Source organism: Lynx rufus, unplaced genomic scaffold, assembly GCF_022079265.1.
Source record: "Lynx rufus isolate CCGP_SWC_20201006 ecotype Redwood Valley unplaced genomic scaffold, mLynRuf1.p SCAF_24, whole genome shotgun sequence".
In the NCBI taxonomy this organism is placed as follows: domain Eukaryota; kingdom Metazoa; phylum Chordata; class Mammalia; order Carnivora; family Felidae; genus Lynx; species Lynx rufus.
Window position 1 is genome coordinate 11286824 of NW_025814839.1, and position 20290 is coordinate 11307113.

General features: G+C 42.0%; 1 protein-coding gene and 1 pseudogene across 1 annotated transcript in view; one reads left to right on the top strand and one right to left on the bottom strand.

Moving 5' to 3' along the window:
- Positions 1-478: 478 nt before the first annotated feature.
- LOC124518524 (40S ribosomal protein S7-like) lies at positions 479-1033 on the bottom strand (annotated as a pseudogene).
- A 950-nt stretch (positions 1034-1983) lies between these two features.
- RNF10 (ring finger protein 10) overlaps positions 1984-20290 on the top strand; it is a 35093-nt gene continuing 16786 nt past the window's right edge. Inside the window, exons 1-3 of the mRNA XM_047088524.1 lie at positions 1984-2591; positions 14028-14224; positions 19711-19910. Of these exons, the coding sequence (XP_046944480.1) occupies positions 2435-2591; positions 14028-14224; positions 19711-19910 (554 nt within the window). The 5' untranslated portion in view covers positions 1984-2434. The remainder of the gene's footprint in view (positions 2592-14027; positions 14225-19710; positions 19911-20290) is intronic.

Here is a 20290-nt window from a genome sequence, read left to right on the forward strand (position 1 = left end):
TTGTTCATATATGACTGCTGAAATTCCACTCATCCTTCCATGCTCAGCTCAAGTGACACCTCTCTGGGAAGCCTTCTTCTACCTGCCCTCACCTCTTTGTACTTCTCTCCTTGGAGCCTTTGCTACAGTCAGCATTTTGTATTAACTTTACTATAGCTCTTTTCTTTTTTAAAGGAATTAGAGGGTTTTTTTTCTTCAGTTTATTTATTTATTTAGAGAGAGTGCATGCGCATGCGTGCATGTGCAATTTGGGGAGGGGCAGAGAGAGGGAGAGAGAGAATCCCAGGCAGGCACTGTTAGCCTGATGATGCGGGGCTCACAAACCATGAGATCATGACCTAAGCCAAAGTCAGACGCTTAACCTACTGAGCCACCCAGGTGCCCCTATTGTAGCTCTTACTACCATTTTCCATTGTAGTTTGCTGGCTGGCTTGCTTGCTTGCTTTCTGTGAATGATATGTTTTTCAGTTAGTTTTGTTTACAAGTGAAACTCGGGGAATTCAAAATTAACATCCTTGCCAGTGAGCTTGTTATAGACAGGAAAAGTTTTACCTTTGTGTTCCACATTGTTCTGCTATGCTTTATCCAAATGAACCTTTATGAGCTGGCTGCCATCCAGTTTCATGTGGACTCTCTTGTGCACAATTTTACTTGGGAAGACTAAGCTCTCCAGGATTGCATCGTGCACAGCTGCCAGAGTGTGGAACGCTTGCTTATTTTTTGTACAGCGTTTTTTGAGTTGGCTCAGGCAACTCTGGGCAATAAAGATATCATACTTCCCACTGAACTTTTTCTCCAGTTTACTTACTAGCTGGACTTGAATTTTCTGGAAAGATTTAAGTTGAGGAATGCAAACAAAGATTATAATAGCTTTCTGACCACCACTAACTTAAGTTTTCTTGGCTGTTGTTACATTTGGCTCCCTTAGCTGGGCTTTGAACACGTGTTCATCTGCAGCTCAAATAGAGCCTCGAAGGTGCTGGACTCATCCATAGCCATTCGGCTTCATGATATTTGGGTGCGAACTGAACATGGCCTTGCCCTTGATGAGCACTGGCCTAGCCACTGTAGTTTCTTATTTGCTTAATTTCACTTAGGAAACTGTGAATATTTTAAAGACCTCAATATGAATATATTTTGGCATTCCTTGTGCTCAGCACAGTGCCGGGCGTATAATAGGTTTCTAACTAGTTGAGGTTAGTCTGAAAAATTATTTGTTCATCTCTTTAATGATGTTTGTATGTGATCCTTCGAATCTCACTGCTATGGTTGGAAGGAATCATTTATAATTTTCCAAAGTACAGATGGATGTGACAAGATTTTCTAAGTCGCCATGTCCATATCTGTAAAATAGAGAACCGCTTATCTCATAGGTAGTTGAGAACATCATTTATTAGCCGTGTGATCGTGGGTAATCGATGGAAGCTTTTTAAGCCAGTTTCCTTGTCTTTATATTTGCGTTAATGTGAGGATTAAGTGTGATGATTCATATAACCCACAGTGCAATGCCTGTTAATGACAAGCACTCATAATGTTATTAACAATGAAATGTAATATTAACAATGACTTATATTAATAAATGACTTGTTAACAATGAAATGAAATTTTGTATGAAGTGTTGTAAAATGATATTACATGTAAGGTTTTGTCATTATTATTATTATTAGGTAAAATAAGGACCATGAATAAATTGATATTAATACTAGAATAAGAACTACAAATTAAATAATGAGTAAATAAAAGGATTTCACAGATATTCCAATGTTTGGATTCGTTATTAGTAGTGCATATTATTATACACATTCTTAGCGTTCTAAAGCTAAAACTTGAACTACAAGTCCCATCATCTTTTCGGGGGGGGGGGAAGGGGGCGGGGGTGGAATCACTGGGCCCGGATGTAGACAGAAAACTACATTTCCCAGAGGGCTTCACTCCCACATCGCCATTATATATATAGTCCATCCGGGTTCTTCGAGATGCTGTTTGGCGACTCGTCGCCATTCCCGGAGCACCTCGGCCTCGGCCCAGAGGCGAGTGTCGGTCGCTGTGTCGGAGGCACCGGTCCCCGACACCAAGACAGCCAGCCCTCTCCCCTGCCCCGCGGCGGGAGAGCGTGTCCGGCCGGCCGGCGGGGCTCGCACACCTTCCCTCGACTCCCCTTCCCCTGTAGCCTCCGCCCCGCCAGGCCCGGCCCGGACCTCCGAGCCCCGGCCTCCTCCTTCTCTCACTGCCGCCGCTGCCGCCGGGCTCGACAGCCCCGCCCGCTGCTTCTCTTTCCAGTTTGAGAAGCCGAGGAAGGAAACAGGGAAAAATGTCGCCATGAAGGCCGAGAACCGCTGCCGCCGCCGACCCCCGCCGGCCCCGAACGCCATGAGCCTGGGTCCCCGCCGCGCCCGCTCCGCTCCGACCGCCGCCGCCGCCGAGGCCCCCGTTGATGCCGCAGAGCTCCCCCAACGCCGCCGCCACCGCTTCCGACATGGACAAGAACAGCGGCTCCAGCAGCTCCTCCGCCTCTTCGGGCAGCAGCAAAGGGCAACAGCCGCCCCGCTCCGCCTCGGCGGGGCCGGCCGGCGAGTCTAAACCCAAGAGTGGTAAGGGCGGGCTCCCAGGGCGGTGGGCCGGGGGTGGGGGTGGGGGTGACTGTCCCGAAGGCTGGGGAGGATCCTCGCTCTGGTGTCTGGGTCACCCAGGTACAGCTCCGCTTTCCACTGTCGTTCTTCCCTTACTCCCGTTTCCTATAGCTCCCATTATTTAAAAATTAACACTAAGAATACTGTACAGCGTGGTTTATGTGAATCCTTGCATTATCCTTGCTTTACTACTCGGAAGAGATTGGTGAACTAAGTGCTACTTTTATCCCCATTTTGCGGATGAGGAAACTGAGGTTCACAAAAGGTAAGGTCACCCAGCTAGTATGTGTCTCACAGCAGGCCTTATTTAAAACCTGCTTTGTCTGACTCACCAGTCCACACTCCTAAACCACTAAGTTGTTTTACCCTTTAATGTTGAATTAGCCTTGGATAGTGTTCAAGTTTAAACAGGGGAGGGTGGGGCCCAAGGACTTTTGAAACTCAAATTTCATGTTTAATAACCTGGCCCAAGATCCATCCCTCTGTTGAAGAGGAGTCATCCTTGAATGGTTTTGTTCAGTGTGGAGTTGTGGTTACGAGCAGTAGCTGTGATTCAGTTTTTTTAGATTTGCCAGACCTTGAGTGTCTGAATTTCCTTTTTTGTAAAGGTGGAGATAATCAGAATTAAGTAAATTATCTCAGAAAACAAATGAGCTAAGAGCTTGGAAGAGTATCTGACAGCTATTATGCACCAAACACACATCATGCCTATTTCCTTGTGTTAGTGGAGTGCTAACACTCTAGTGCTAACACACTAGAGTGTGTCCTTTTACAGGGAAGATATTGTCATTTTTGTAGTCCTGCCTCTCATTATTAAATTATGACCGTCATGATAATAGTTACCATTTATTGAGGGCTCACCATGTGCCAGGTACTGGCTTACGTTTGTACATCTCTTATCCATACTCCAGTTATTAACCTGTCCAGCAAAGTGGAATTGTTCATCTCTAAAGAAGGAAAAAGCTGAGAAGCCAAGAGTTTAGGAGTTGGCAGAGTCGAGTGGAATGTTCTCCATGTTACTTCAAAGTCCGTGTACTAGTCTCTGCTATTTCATGCTATAATGTTATTAGCAGTAATAGGAAGATGTTTTCGGCGGGAGTGGGGATATGTGGTAGACAGGGGAACATATGGAGTCCCAGATGTAGAGTTCCAGTTTAAAACTTTTTAAGATTAAAAAACTGTAAGGCTGACTTAAGTTCAGAGCTGATCTACTGGATAGAGCAAACTTGTTTACCTGGTATGCTGAGGACTTCTAGAAATTGCTTATAGAATTCCGGGTGGAGGCCAGGTGTCTCGATAATAAACGAATGCTTTAAATACCTAAGCAGGGATTAGTGTGGTCTTTCAGGCAGTATTATGTAGATTAATTTTGGGGTTTTGTACATATGTAGCTTTATCACAGATCCCTCTAGAGAGAGAGGGTAGCCAGGCCTCTTGGCTAGTGTTGGAACTACTGGTTTAGTGTAGTCTGAATAGTTCTCAGTGTAGTTGATAAAGAACTTTACTTTTGCACTCAATTCCCAGTTGTAAAGTTAAAGATTGTGATTTTCTAGCTATCTGAATTCTCAAGTAGTTTTTCTGGGGCTCCTGTTTAAGCCACTAACATGCAATCATGAGTCTGTTGCAATAAATGCCTTCAGTTTATTCTGTAATGAGGCAGTAGTGAAAGTTGGTGACAATCCAAACAAGGAAACTGAGGTATTTAAGGCATTTACTCATTTTGTCCTTTGAATGTTGATTAGTAGACCTAACTCTGATTATCCAACAGGATGATATAGAATTCTGTTGTAATTTGACCAAGAAAATATTTGTCAGTGTTAAGGTTTCAGATAGACTTGTATAGAATACTTATTGATGGGTTTATTCTGACTAAAGTGATTTTTTTAAACAGTTAAATACTATAAAATACTCTTAAAAGCATTTGTCTACCTTCTTAATTGAAAGCTTCTGAAGAAGGAAATAAAAGCTCTTATAAAGGATTTTTGCTAGGTTTTGTAAAATACACAGGGTGCCTCTGGTAACAGTAGTTTTTAATATGTTTGTTAGAAAGCTTGCCATTGCCAGTGTCTACCATACTGGCTACTGCTATGTATGTTTCCTTAGCGAAAAGGAAGGATAGGTTTGTAGCTAAATAAAAAGTTCATTAGCCATAATCCACGGCATGCATTTAAGAAAAAATCAAAGGCAGAGTGGGTAGAGATTGAAAATAGTTTAGGAAACTCTGGATATTGGCTTTTAAGGTTGAACTGAGGGTTAGCATATGCTACCTTAACATTACAGCAAAGATCAATGGTGCCATGACAGATATCATTCAGGACCTCTTATATAGTGATTCTAGATCGTTGTTCTAGCAAAACAGTGGACTCAAATTCAGCATAATTCCATAAAAGGTTTCTGTAGTATTTCAAAAGCTGACTGAATACTTCATACTTGATTTTGCTGGAAGTTGTTGAAAGGACTGAGTTGAAGAAAGGAAATGGAGGGTAAGGTGAAAAGACAACTTTCTTTTGTGAAAGTAACAAGAACAGGGGTTGCTCAGATTTTAAATTTAATTTCCCTTTCCTCTCACCCTACCTCACATATGAAAAAAAAATCTGTTCTGTTTTCTAAACTGCATGTCATAAATGGTCATTTGCTTCCTATCTACATGTTTAATATACTTGAGTCTTTGTTCCTGCAGTTGGCTTAAGTTTCCTCTTCATGCACACAGGAAATAGGTGAATTTGGCTCCTGGGATTTAATTGATCTTTTTGGCCAGAGTGGCATACCGCAGTTCCTTTGCCTTGGCTAATTGCTTCAGACATTCACATAACATTCCTTTCCTTGGATATTTTCCTCTAGCTTTGTTCCAGTAGGGCTAAGATGCAGTTCTAAGAACACTTACAGTGAATAGCCCAGAATATAATCCAGAGGAGAAAGGTGTGTTTGGGTTTAGGGAAAGTCATTTAGAAAGAGCAAAGAAAGTAATAAGAGGCAAGAGAGTCGGCTGTTTATGGACAAACAATGGACCCTGGCCCAGAACCAAGCTCTTGCCCCATTCCTCTGGGTGGGGGATGGTACTACCATGGAGGTTAAGGGAAGGTCAGGTATTATGAAGCAGTTATTTTGAGGTTGGTGATATGAAGCGCTGTCCTGACACACTTCCTCTTATTCCGGTACCAGGAGCCAGGTTACTAGTGGTAATCTGCCTTGAAGAATGCTTCTGGGCTGTAAATGGACCTGGAGGTTTTGATGGCTTTGAAAATTGAGGTGACTTGAAGCCTTTAATAAAAACCACTTAGAGAAGTTGCAAGAATTTCCGGGCCTGTTGGCTGGAGTCCTTGGTTTATATGGCTTTGTTGGGAGTCTGGTGGGTGCTCTTTGACAGGAATGATTTAGATTTATTAATAATAGGCTTCCAAATAATAATGGCAGCTTTGTGCCAACCACTGTGGTAGGCATTTTACAGTTTTTTCTTAATCTTCATGACCCAATGAAGCACCCTAGAGATAAGCCCGATTTCACAGACAAGAAAACCCAGGCTTTAAAGGGGTTAGAGTGATTGGTTCAAGTGAATTCTTAAGAAGTCCTAGGCAATATTTATAAGTTACCCTTTGTATAAATTAACTTAGCAGACAGGTAACTTGGCACGTGTCATTCTTGATACCACTTCCTTCTTCCTTTCACTCAGAATTACTAATTTCAGCTGAATTCAATTTGTTGTTAGTTGTTTCTATAGTAAGGCCGTATGTTGCCCCTCCAGAGGTGCTTGTCAACCACTCTGAATGATGGGTAAGCAATTTGCTTGTGATTACAGCATGAATCAGCAGCAGAAACTTCCTGGTTGGTATTCTGACCTAGGTTGTGCCACCTGTTAGAACTAGAGCTAGAAATGTTGATGATGCCAAATTATTGAAGTGGAAAATTTATGGTCTGTAATTTGGTAATGGAGGGAAGACATTGAGATATATTTACTGTTATTTCGTAGAGACCTTTCTGTTAGGGAAATGTGGAAGAACTGAGACACTGGAGTAAGTTTTCAAGTCTCTTGTTGACTCTGGGATCCTGAGTTCTGGATTTGAGCCATTTAACTAGTGGTCTTGTCCATTTTGGAATGTATCTTGACAGTAGTTCTCGGGCAGTTGTTCTCAGCTCTGGCTGTGCATTAGAATCTCCTGAGGAACTTTTTTTTTTTTTTTTTAAGTAGGCTCCACTCCCAGTGTGGAGCCCAATGCCAGGCTTGAACTCATGACCCTGAGATCAAGACCTGAGCTGAGATGGAGTCAGATGCTTAACTGACTGAGCCACCTAAGTGCCCCTCCTGAGGATCTTTTTTAAAAATGGAGATGTATGGAGCTCTTCCTTAAGGATTCTTTCTGATTCTTTCGATCTGGGTTGGGTTCTTGGGCCCTGGCATCCATAGTTTTAAAAGTCTCTGCCAGTGATTTTTTTTGTGCAGCCAGGATTAAGAACCACCACTTGGAAACTAAAACTTGAAACCGAGAATGTTTCTCCTAGGAACTTTTTTGTATGCTTTTTAAAATCTGAAGCAGATCATCTTATTGCTATCTCCTTTTAGAGAAAGGAGGACAGATTCCACCCCCATGTTATTCACATGTGTACGCTGGCAAGTTATCTACAAGCCATCCCCAAAACAGTACTCTGAATTTTATCTCTCGGTCACAGGCCTGTCTGTACTTTCAATCTTTAGTTGCCTGTTGCCTGGGTCTAGAGATAAGAGCCAGCCTCTCACTTTAAATTCTGTAACTTCATACCATTAGGCAAGTGGAAGACAAGATGAGGGAGTTGATTTATTTTTTTAAAAATTTTTTTTTTTCAATGTTTATTTATTTTTGGGACAGAGAGAGACAGAGCATGAACGGGGGAGGGGCAGAGAGAGAGGGAGACACAGAATCGGAAACAGGCTCCAGGCTCTGAGCCATCAGCCCGGAGCCCGACGCGGGGCTCGAACTCACGGACCGCGAGATCGTGACCTGGCTGAAGTCGGACGCTTAACCGACTGCGCCACCCAGGCGCCCCAAGGGAGTTGATTTAAAAAAAAATTTGGGGGGGGGGGCACCTGGGTGGCGCAGTCGGTTGAGCGTCCGACTTCGGCTCAGGTCATGATCTCACGGTGTGTGGGTTCGAGCCCCGTTTCGGGCTCTGTGCTGACAGCTCAGAGCCTGGAGCTTCCTTCGGATTCTGTGCCTCCCTCTCTCTCTGCCCCTCCCCCGCTCATGCTCTGTTCTCCTTCAAAAATAAATAAACGTTAAAAATTTTTTTTTTGATTTTTTTTTTTTTTTTGTATTTAAAACAAAAAAAAATTTTTTTAATGTTTATATATTTTTGAGAGACAGAGAGAGACAGAGCATGAGCAGGGGAGAGGCAGAAAGAGAAGGAGACACAGAATCCGAAGCAGGCTCCAGGCTCTGAGCTGTCAGCACAGAGCCTGACATGGGGCTCGAACCCACAGAATGTGAGATCATGACCTGAGCCGAAGTCAGACGCCCAACCGACTGAGCCACCCAGGTGCCCCGAGGGGGTTGATTTTAATAACTAAAATTGTAGATCCATATGTGGTCGGTTGTTGTAATCTGTTTTAGAAATGGGCAGTTCACTGTCCATCAGAGAGCATTTCTGTAAGCATGATGAAACTGTTTCCTTGTGTGTGTGGTAATAAATGAAGAAATGAAAACTGCACCTGCTGAGGGCCAGCTTACTTTCTTGAGCCGTTGAAGTGTAGAATCTGGCTCTACCTAAATCTGTGGAATCTATTAGGTGCTTGTCTTGAAAGTATTAGAGTCAAATGCAGTATCATCTGAAACAGTCTTAGGTAATGAGGTTTGGGGAAAATGTGTTCTCCATTTATGCCTGTTTTCATAAAGCCTCCTCATTTGTTCTCATAGTAAAGTTAGCTTGGACTCTATCCGTCTGAATTTTCTGTTTATTTGAAATCTTATTATCAACTAAGTCCATAGGTAAGAAAAAATTTCTAAGAGATCTGAAGCTTCACTTTCTGTTACCAGAGATGCTGTGTTTGACAATAGCTGTTGCTAACTGGATTAGTAGGTAAAAGTATAGTTCTTAAATTCTAGTTTCAGATTAAACTCTGGTCACTTTCCCTAACTGGGATTTAAAGGTAACTGGGAGGAATAAACCTAGCTTTGCAGTGTTTCTCTGACCATCTGTTCTCTGTTGGCATTACTGCCATCTTACGTGACTTATTAGCTCGCCTCCTGGATTGTGGTTTGGTCAGGTTTGGAGAGGATGGCATACCTCTCATTTATCCCATGGTGGTGACAAATCATGGTGAAGTGGTTGCTTTCAAAATTTGGACTTTGATTTGTTAGCTCACGTTTTCTTTTTTTCTTTGAGGATACACACCACCTTGGATTTATTTAGCTTCCTATAAAATAAGTTAGTCATCTTACCTACAAATAATTTTTTCTAGGCACTTAATAGTTTAAAAAAAATTTTTTTTTACATTTATTTATTTTTGAGGAACAGAGTGAGACAAAGTGTGAGCAGGAGAGGGGCAGAGAGAGACAGAATCCGAAGCAGGCTCCAGGCTCTGAGCAAGCTGGTCAGCCCAGAGCTTGATGCGGTGCTCTAACCCACGAACTGTGAGATCATGACCTGAGCCGAAGTTGGACGCTCAACTTACTGAGCCACCCAGGCGCCCTGGCATTTAATACTTTTAAAAATTACCCAGACAATAAGTGTACAGAACTTTTTGTATACTTAAAAGTCAGAATCTTAGAGGGTGAGGCCCGAGCATAGGAATCCCTTAAAAGCTCATTTGAGGTATTCAAGCTGGCAGGATTGAGAACCACTCGATTAGGTAAAAATGAAGCTCCATTTCCCAAAGTTAATTAATGGTCATTAACAGACTGCTGTGTTGCCTTTCCAGACATGTTTCTATGAGTTTTGTTTATATATGTGTGTTTTATAAATTTTATTGAGAATAACAGTTGTACTAATATGCTTTGTGATGGTCGGTGCTCATTGAAAGATATCTGATATAAAGAAAGCTTAATAAATGACCTTTTTTACATATCTGGGGGGACATTATGGACCTTTTTGTGACGTAGTAACAGATGTGATATCCAGTGTTTCATAATGAAAATTTATTTCCAGGTCACCTGGGTGGCTCAGTCGGTTGAGTGTCAAGACTTCAGCTCAGGTCATGATCTCAGGTTCATGAGTTTGAGCCCTGCATCAGGCTCTCTGCTGTCAATGTGGAACCTGCTTGGGATTCTCTGTCCTCCCCTCTCTTTGCTCTCCGGCTTGCCTGCTCTCTCTCAAAAACAAGTATTAAAAAAAAAAAAAAAATTAAAATAAAAAATATTTTCATTAGGTTATGAAACCTAATAATGGAAATGTTAAAAAGTTTTAAAAACAATCCTCACATAGAAGTTTTTTTTGTTTTTTTTTTTTTAGTAGGCTCCACACCCAACATGGGACTGAAACTCATGACCCTGAGAACAGGACTCGCATGCTGTACTGACTGAGCCAGCCAGGTGCCCCTCAAAAAATTTTTTTTAATTAAGTTTTTAATTTTAATTCCGTATAGTTAACATACAGTGCTATAGTAGTTTCAGATGTACAATATAGTGATTCAACAATTCTGTACATTACTTAGTGCTCATCATGATAAATGTACTCTTTAATCCTTCAGTTCTTTCACCCATCTCCTCACCCACCTCCCCTCTGGTAGCTGTGAGTTTGTTCTTTATAGTTAAGAGTCTGTTTCTTGGTTTGTCTCTCTTTTTATTTTTCTGTGAATTATATATTTTTATTATTTATTTACGTGTGTATTTTTTTATTTTTTAAATTGTTTTTAGTGTTTATTTTTGAGAGAGAGACAGACAGCACAAGCAGGAGAGGGGCAGAGAGAGAGGGAGACACAGAATCCGAAGAAGGCTTCAGGCTCTGAGCTGTCAGCACAGAGCCCGATGTGGGGCTTGAACTCACAGAATGTGAGATCATGACCTGAGCCGAAGTCGGACGCCCAACCGACTGAGCCACCCAGGCGCCCTGAGTTATATATTTTTAACATGTAGGATTAAGCTATATTTGGGTGGGGAAACTTTGTAGTTTCTGAGGCTCATGGTAGAATCCTCTTGGCTTTGTAAACTATTACCCTCTTAAAGTAAGCCTAATCAGTTTCTTCATTAAAAGTCCCCCAACTTTCATTCTAAGTTTCTGCTTAAAGCCATTAAATTAGTATGCAGATTTGATTTGGTCAAATTTCCATATTGAAATAAAACAACATGGGGTGAATAGACAAATCTAAAACAGGATGGAAATCTTTTTTAAATAAATTTTATTCTGAGGAAAAAAAAAAAAGATAACATGGAATGGGCAAAGGGACAAGAAAGATAAAGTAGTTTTTTTTGTCCAAAGACTAATTTGGGGACCTTTAGTTATTTAGGTGTATATGGTTCTCAGATAGGTTTCATTTTACCTTTTTTTTTTTTTTTAAAGCCAGTAAACTTTGGCACATGTTAGATGTGTCTGGTCAGGAATCTTTGTTCAACTTGGGACAAAATAATCTATGTAGTTCAGCACCTGAATAGAAAAAATGGGCAAAGAATACAAACAAGTGCTCTTTACACAAAATACAAATGGTTAGCAGACTGGGAAAGTATTTGTTGGTACTCATCAGAGAAAGTCAAATTTAAAACAAATAATTTTGACCCTTCAGTTTAATAAAGTGTATTCAACTCTATTTTGTCAACAATGCAGTGACCTAGATGTTCTCTGTTACAGTGTTGTTAGAATATAAATGAATAGGTATAATGGTTCTAGAAAGCAACTTGAGGATGTGTAAAAGGTAATGCTGATCATACTTAACCTGCTGATTTCACAATGAGAATTTTTTTTTTTAATTTAATTTTTCAACGTTTATTTATTTATTTGGGACAGAGAGAGACAGAGCATGAAGGGGGGAGGGGCAGAGAGAGAGGGAGACACAGAATCGGAAACAGGCTCCAGGCTCTGAGCCATCAGCCCAGAGCCCGACGCGGGGCTCGAACTCACGGACCGCGAGATCGTGACCTGGCTGAAGTCGGACGCTTAACCGACTGCGCCACCCAGGCGCCCCCACAATGAGAATTTGACATAATCATACAGGTGTCTGTATAAAGAGGCTAACTAGCAAAAAACTAGAAACCACCTAAATGTACAGCAGTGGAGATTGGTTATGTTATACTGTAAGTATATGATAGACAGTGCAGCCATTAATCATGCTTTTGAAGACTAGAGGTAGAAATGTGTGAAAATGCTCATGGAGTAATAGAAGACAGTATATCCTGTGTGTCTGTCATTTTGTGGGAGACGTGGCAAGTATACAAAAATAGTAAAAGGAAATTATGCACTGTTTATAAGTTGGTATTCTATGCCTAGTGGCAAATTTATTCTTCCAAATTTCATTTAAAAAAAAAAATTTTTTTTTTAACGTTTATTTATTTTTGAGACAGAGAGAGACAGAGCATGAACGGGGGAGGGTCAGAGAGAGGGAGACACAGAATCTGAAACAGGCTCCAGGCTCTGAGCTGTCAGCACAGAGCCCGACGTGGGGCTCAAACTCACAGACTGAGAGATCATGACCTGAGCCGAAGTCGGCCGCTTAACCAAGTGAGCCACCCGGGCGCCCCTATTCTTCCAAATTTCAAAATCGAACGTACGTTCTTACAACTGGAGGAAAAAAAGCAAGAAATATTTTTTAAAAGGACATAATTTATGCTGATCTAATATGCTCTTAGAGCTCAACTTCTTTTGTCAATTTAATGGCTTCTCAGTTTGACCTCTAGAACATATGTAAATACTGCTTTGCTGTTATGCCTCTTGAATATATCTGCTGAGGCCTAGGCGTTGCACTATAGAATCTAGCTGTGTTATAGTAATTTAAGGAGAATTTTTTTTTTTAATTTCTTTGAGTTTATTTAGTTTTTTGAGAGAGTCAGAGACAACGTCAGCAGGGGAGGGGGAGAGAGAGAATCGTAAGCAGGCTCCATACTGTCAGCACAGAGCCCAGTGTGGGGCTTGAATTCATGAAATCATGAGATTGTTACCTGAGCTGAACCCGAGAGTCGGCACTTAACTGAGCCACCCATGCACCCGGAGAGTAATATCTTCTATCCTACTTTCAGATGAAATATTTTCCCCTAGTACAGATAGGCTGTTCTTTTTAAAAAATTTTAAGGGGTGCCTGGGTGGCTTGGTCAGTTAAGCGTCCGACTTCGGCTCAGGTCATGATCTCACGGTCCGTGAGTTCGAGCCCCGCGTCGGGCTCTGTGCTGACGGCTCAGAGCCTGGAGCCCGTTTCGGATTCTGTGTCTCCCTCTCTCTCTGCTCCTCCCCTGTTCATGCTCTGTCTCTCTCTGTCTCAGAAATAAATAAACGTTAAAAAAAATTAAAAAAAAAAATTTTTTTTTTTTCAACGTTTATTTATTTTTGGGACAGAGAGAGACAGAGCATGAACGGGGGAGGGGCAGAGAGAGAGGGAGACACAGAATCTGAAACAGGCTCCAGGCTCTGAGCCGTCAGCCCAGAGCCTGACGCGGGGCTCGAACTCACGGACTGCGAGATCGTGACCTGGCTGAAGTCGGACGCCCAACCGACTGCGCCACCCAGGCGCCCCCAAAAAAAAAAAAATTTTTAAGTAGGCTCAACACCCAAGTAGGGCTCGAAATCATGACCCCCAGATCAAGAGTTGCATGCTGTACAGACAGAGCTAGCCAGGTGCCCCAGGCTGTTCCCTTTTCTATCATTTCATCTAAATGGACTTTTATAAGAGCAGTGGTTAAGTTGCGCAAAAAAAAGAGATACTGTGAACTATTTGGGTGGTTTGACCTGCATTTGTATCCCTCCTGAAGGAGGGACTGTTTAGGCTTCATCATTTAAAAAACAAAAGTAAGGGGCACCTGGTTGCCTCAGTAAGTTAAGCAGCCAGTTTCTGCTCAGGTCATGATCTCGCGGTTTGTGGGTTCGAGCCCCACGTTGGGCTCAATGTGTAGCTTGAACTTAGGATCCCGAGATCAAGAGTCACATGCTCTTCTGACTGAGCCACCCAGAATCCCCTATGTTTCCTTCCTTCCTCCCTTCCTCCCTTCCTTCCTTCCTTCACTTCTTTCTTTCCTTCCTTCACTTCTTTCCTTCACTTCTTTCCTTCACTTCTTTCCTTCACTTCTTTCCTTCCTTCCTTCCTTCCTTCCTTCCTTCCTTCCTTCCTTCCTTCGGGGGAGAGGGAATTCCAAGCAGGCTCCACCCTGTTAGCACAGAGCCCGATGTGGAGCTTGATTTCACAAATTGTGAAATCATGACCTGAGCTGAGTCAGATGCTCAACTGACTGAGCCACCCAGGCACTCCTATGGGTCATTTCTTAACTAATTCTTTACATTTCTTGCTTTCAGATGGAAAGAACTCAAGTGGATCCAAGCGTTTTAATCGCAAACGTGAACCTTCCTATCCCAAAAATGAAAATTTTAGCAACCAGTCCCGTCGCTCCAATTCACAGAAAAGCAAAACTTTTAACAAGATGCCTCCACAGAGGGGCGGCGGCAGCAGCAAAGTCTTTAGCTCTTCTTTTAATGGTGGAAGACGCGATGAGGTATGGAATTTAGGAATGTCCTTTCTAGAACACAAGAAGCATGAACTCTGATTCCCCTGCCTCCCAGTTTATCAGTAGTTGGGGAGGAGGGGAGAAAGAGGTGAAAGAGTAAATAACCAAAGCAGTCTTGAGTAGTTGAGGATTAACTAGGTTTGGAACTTTGCCTCCTTTCTTTTCTTGAAAGCTGTGAAAATTTCTTTGGAGGAAGAAGACGTCATCATCATGGGTTGTGAGAAATTATAGCAAGATACTATAAGCGTATCCTAGATACTATAGATGGTACCTTTTATTATCACTCTTGAATTAGAGGTGCCTCTTGAATATTTAAGTAATACAATGACTTTAATTAATGACATTTGCTCTGTAGTATCTATAGCAAACTGTAAGATGCTATATCCTTAGTCCTAGGTACTCTGATTTTAGGAGTTTCTTTTTTTTTTTTTTTTTTTTAATTTTTTTTTTCAACGTTTATTTATTTTTGGGACAGAGAGAGACAGAGCATGAACGGGGGAGGGGCAGAGAGAGAGGGAGACAGAATCGGAAACAGGCTCCAGGCTCTGAGCCATCAGCGCAGAGCCCGACGCGGGGCTCGAACTCACGGACCGCGAGATCGTGACCTGGCTGAAGTCGGACACCTAACCGACTGCGCCACCCAGGCGCCCCTGATTTTAGGAGTTTCTTAGATATCCTTTTGGAAGTACATAAAGACTTCTGTACAAAGGAGTTCACTGTTGCATTGTTTGTAGTTGCAGAATCTAGGAAACAACCTAAATTAACAAGGCATTGGTTAGATGAATTATCCTCCTGTTTGAGTGTTCCGTACTATGTAACTATTAGAAAATAAAGCAGATTTAATGTACTCATGGAAGAATTCATTCACCAAAAATTTTGTCCTCTCCTGCTGTGCATCAAATACCACATGGGAGTTTGGCATACAATACTGAGTAGAACATTGTAACTTATATTTTAGTTTACAGAGAAAAATAGACCATTACACAGTTGACCCTTGAACAATACAGGTTTGAACTGCATTGGGCCACTTATGTGGACTTTTTTTTCTTAATATAAATACAGTGTCATAAATGTGTTGTTTTTTTTTTTTAATTTTCTTAAATATTTTTTTTTCTCCAGCTTTATTGTAAAAATATACTTTGTAATATATATAACATAAAATATGTGTTAACTGTTATTGGTGAGGCTTCCAGTCAACAGGTTATTAGCAGTTAAGTGTTTTGGGGAGTCAAAAGTTATACGTGTATTTTCAGTTGCGCCAGGGGATCAGTGCTGCTAATGCCTGTATTGTTCAGGTGTCGATTGTATAATAAATCCAAAGGTAAGTGCTTATTGAATTAACAAAAAGTAGATTGAGAGAATTAAAGGGATAGAGAGTAACAAAGAGTACAGTTTTGGAGGGTGACGAAGGAAGGCTACTTATTCTGAGGAAGTGAATTCTGAGTAGAGTTCTGAACGAAGCAAGGGAGCACACCATACAGTTTTGAGGAGGATGTCTTGGCGAGAAGGAATAACAAGTGCACAAGTGCAAGGAACCAGAGGTGGTAATACTTTTGGTTTGTTTGAGGTCAAACATGTAGGCTACCATGAGTGGAGGAGTAGAGAATGAAGCCAAAGAACAGACAAGAAGGGTCAGATCGTGTTGGGCCTTGCGGGATTTTGGATTTGGTTGAGAAAGATGGGAAGCTATTGGGGGTTTAAGAAGGGAAGTTCTGTAATCTGAGTTGGGAGTTTTAAAGGAGAGAGTGGAACCAGGAGGCTAGTTAGGAGGCTGTTAAGATATTTCTGGTGAGAGTGATGGAAGCTTTGAAACAGTGATAGTGGTGAGTGGCATACACATTGGGGTGATGTTTGAAGATAGAGCCAACAGGATTGTTTAATATGTTAGTTGTGGGGTCTGAGCAGAGAAATGAATGACTTTGAAAAAAAAATGTTTTCAGTGGGAGCATACATACATTCAGGTACTGTATGCTGAAGTGGGGAAGATTTCAAGAGAAGTAGAAAGTTTGGGGGTGGTGGGGAGGGAAGGAGAGTTGAGATAAAGAACTTCATTTTGGAAATATGCTATTTGTGTGGAGATGCCTACTGGATCTCTAAGTAGAGATAGACAGTTAATGGAATCTGGAGTTCAAGGAGGAGACCCAGGCTAGAGAGCCATCTGCATACATTTGGTGTTTGCAGCTATGGAACTAAGTAAGTGCTGCAGAAAGGGAATAGATTTAAGGACTGAGGTCCGAGTCAGGATCATGAGGCACCAGCAAAAAGGGAGGAAGGGAACTGAAAGCCATTTGGAGAAAGTGGTCAGTTTTGCCCTCTACTGATAGGCTGCAGAAGATTAAGACTGAAAGTGGACTAGTAGATTTGATCATGTGAATATAGGCTGTTGGCTTTGAGCTGCTTTGGTGGAGTGGTGAGGACAAAAACCAGATAGGATAGCTTCAGAGAATGGAAGGATGGGAGGAAGAAACATCAAGTTCAGACAGTACTTTTTAGGGGCTTTGCTCTAAAGGGGAGTGGAGAGGTGAGGCAGTAGCTTGAGGGAATGTGAAGTCAAGGATTTTTTTTTTTTTTTTTTTTTTTTTTTAGACAGAATGGGAGTGGGTTAGGACAGAGTAATAGGGAGACACAGAATCTGAGGCAGGCCACAGGCTCTGAGCTGTCAGCACAGAGCCCGACACAGGGCTCAAACTCATAAGCCGCAAGATCATGACCTGAGCCGAAGTCGGAAGCCCAACCAAGTGAGCCACCCAGGCGCCCCTGAAGTCGAGAGATTTTAAAGTTAAAGAGATTCAAAAGAAGAATACAGCATATCTCTGCTAATGGGATTGTCTTGTTAGGGGGCAGACATGCAGAGGAAAGGGCGAGAATTACTGTAACAGTGTCCTTGAGGAGTTGTGATCCTACTATACAAGTGGAGGAGTTGGCTTAAATAGGAGCTTTGCCAGTTCATCCTCAGTAACCAGAAGAAGGCAGAGTACTGGTAGGAGGACATAGGAATTCTCTTCTGATTGTTCTTACTGTCTCTGAAATATGGAAGGTGAGCTGAGAGGGGAGCCTTGGAAGCCTTGCAGAATGGCATTGTCTGGGTGACTGGGAGTTAAGTGGGTACAGAAAGGTAACAGGGTTGTGGTAGGGCTGCTTCAGTGAGACTGGTCAGTGTGGTGTGGTTGTGTTCTTGTGTGTAACTGTCTGGTGCTGGTGTGGAAATACATGAAATTAATTAGGGGAAGGTTCTGCTAGGTGAGTACAGATGACAGAGAGAAAGAAAGGGGTTGTGGACCATAGGCTTTAGGTCAAGTAAGGAAAGAAAATGGAAGAGATGGGTTGGATCACTGGTTTGGAGATCCCAGTAGGGGTAAAGAATTGTTGGAATCAGGACTGAAGGGAAAAAGCTGGGAAAGGAGGGAGTTGCTGCTTGAATGTTGGGTGCTCAAAATTATGATGGTGGGAGATGTGTGGTTGTTACCCTTATGGTCTAGATTATAGAGCAGTGCTGTCCAGTAGAAATGCAGGCCACATATATAATTTAAAATTTTCTAGGGGCGCCTGGGTGGCTCAGTTGGTTAAGCAGCTGACTTCGGCTCAGGTCATGATCTTGTGGTCCGTGAGTTCGAGCCCCGCATTGGGCTCTGTGCTCGCAGCTTGGAGCCTGGAGCCTGCCTCGGATTCTGTGTCTCCCTCACTCTCTGCCCCTTCCCCATTCGCACTCTGTCTCTCTCTCTCAGGAGTGAATAAATGTTAAAAAAAAAAAAAAAAAAAATTTTTTTCTAGTTGCCACATTCAAAAAGGAAAATGGTGAAATTAATTTTAATGTTTTTACCCAATATAGCTAAAATGGTATTTCATGATGTGGCATTGCCCACATTTGGCTAGTAGTGGTTGCTGTAAAGGATGGCACAGCTCCAGATGGTATGTCTATGGGGATTGGATTCCTGAAGTAGAGGACAAGCTAATTGGAGGAGAGAGAGGGGGTCAAGGAAATGAGAGGTCAGTGTTGGAAGGATAATCAGGAGTTGTGATGGGCAGTATCAGAGAGAGTAGTAGTGGCAGCTAGGATAATAGTGGGACAATAGAAGGTTGAGGATGTGGAGGATTTTGTTGAGTGAGCACAAGCTCTTATCTAATTTGGGGGCATTGGGAGTGGAAGACTGATGAGAGGACAGCAGTCCCATGGAGATGATTTTCCAGGGGATAAGAGGCAAGGGATGACCTGGAAGTGGTGAGCTTCCTGTGGTGAGTTACATGAACAGTGTGTGGGGGGGTTGTCTCCCAGGATCTATTGTTGAAATGAAAGGAAATTGTTTAATTGTATGTTTTGCCACTGTATTTAATCATAAGGGTCATATGCTGTGGTCTATATGCATAGGGTATCGCAAGTCATATTTGTTGTCTCTGGGATGGAATGTATCTTTCACCATATCCCTTTTTGTACTCTTTAGCTTCTTTATGATGTCTGTGCGGGTGCTGCTTACTAATTTCTAAATATGACTAAGCAGCAAAAGCCTTAAATTTGTATTTCCTTTGACCCAGTAATTCCTACTATACATTCAAAAGAAACAATGATAGGTGACCAAATATTTGTGCACAAAGATCTATCCCAAAATGTGTTTATCATAACATTATTTTATTACAGTGGACAAGCTACTAACAGTCTGTGTCTGACACAAGGGCGTTATAGTATACCTATATGACGTAATGGTATATAGCCATTTAAAGTGACTATGTGTTAATATGACTCACATGGCAAAGTGCTTATGACATTAAATTATAAATTGGGATTAGAAAATGCACTGGCTGACTTATAAGTACTTTCCACTTCAATTTGGAAATGTTAAAAAGCCCCAACGTGATTTTTTCCATCTTTATGTGCAGTGGTATTTCTCCTCTGCTGATTGGGTTTATTTCTGGACACAGAGGTAGTCTGCCTACATGTTCTAATTCTGTCAGTTTTAATTAACAATGAATAGCAGTGTGTGTCTTAGACGGGAGGTCTCTGGCAGGATTCTGAAGCCCGTGGCAGTTAGCAGCTGCTTGCAAGCCGCCTCCAGAGTATAGTTCCACAGACTTGTTTTTGCCAGAAACAAACCAGAGAACAAGTAGCTAACAAGAGTGAAGGTCTAGGAGTCCTATGGGATTGTCAAAAAATTAATCCAGTAAGTAAATCATTGTGCTTCCCAGTAGCTAGACGACTTCATGTTGGGTTTAGTCATTTAATAAATAGTTAATTGCCATTTAGTGGGGCAGGCTAAACAGTTTAAGTAATTATATGGTAAAGGCTCTTGTCCCCCTTTCTGTTCCCATCCAGATCTTAGGTAGACTTTTGTATTCCCCTTTCCTAGGAAGATTGTTTACTTTAAGCTGTGTTTCGTTTAGTTAATATTTTAAGCCATGTAGAAGGAGGGTTGTGCTGGTTTCTGCTATCAATCAGTGTCATTCTATTCTGAAATACTCTGATTCATTCTTATTCTCTCTAGGTAGCAGAGGCTCAACGGGCAGAGTTTAGCCCTGCCCAGTTCTCTGGTCCGAAGAAGATCAATCTGAACCACTTGTTGAATTTCACTTTTGAACCCCGTGGCCAGGCGGGTCACTTTGAAGGCAGTGGACATGGCAGCTGGGGAAAGAGGAACAAATGGGGGCATAAGCCTTTTAACAAGGAACTCTTTTTACAGGCCAAGTGAGTATGTCTACTCTTGGGAGGAAAGTGCAGTTGAGCCTCTGGGTGGTTCTTGGTGCTGAGAAGAAGCTTCTTTTAAACTGCTATGGGAGAGAGGCAGAAAGGGAGTTGATCTGGTTCTTTTCCTCCTCTCTCTTTTTGGGGGGCAGTGCAGGTGTCAAAAACCAGCTTTTCAAGTGGATGTTCTTGGTGCTTAAAAGAATATAATGCTTAAATAAATACATTGATTAATGCTAAAATTAAATAATGCTTTAGTGTCATAATGAGGTAGTAAAAGTATTTGTTTTGGAATTGGACCCACATTTGAATTTATTTTGACCTTCAATCTTGGGTAATTTATTTAGCCAAGGTGAGATTCATCTTCTCCCTATAAAGGAGGA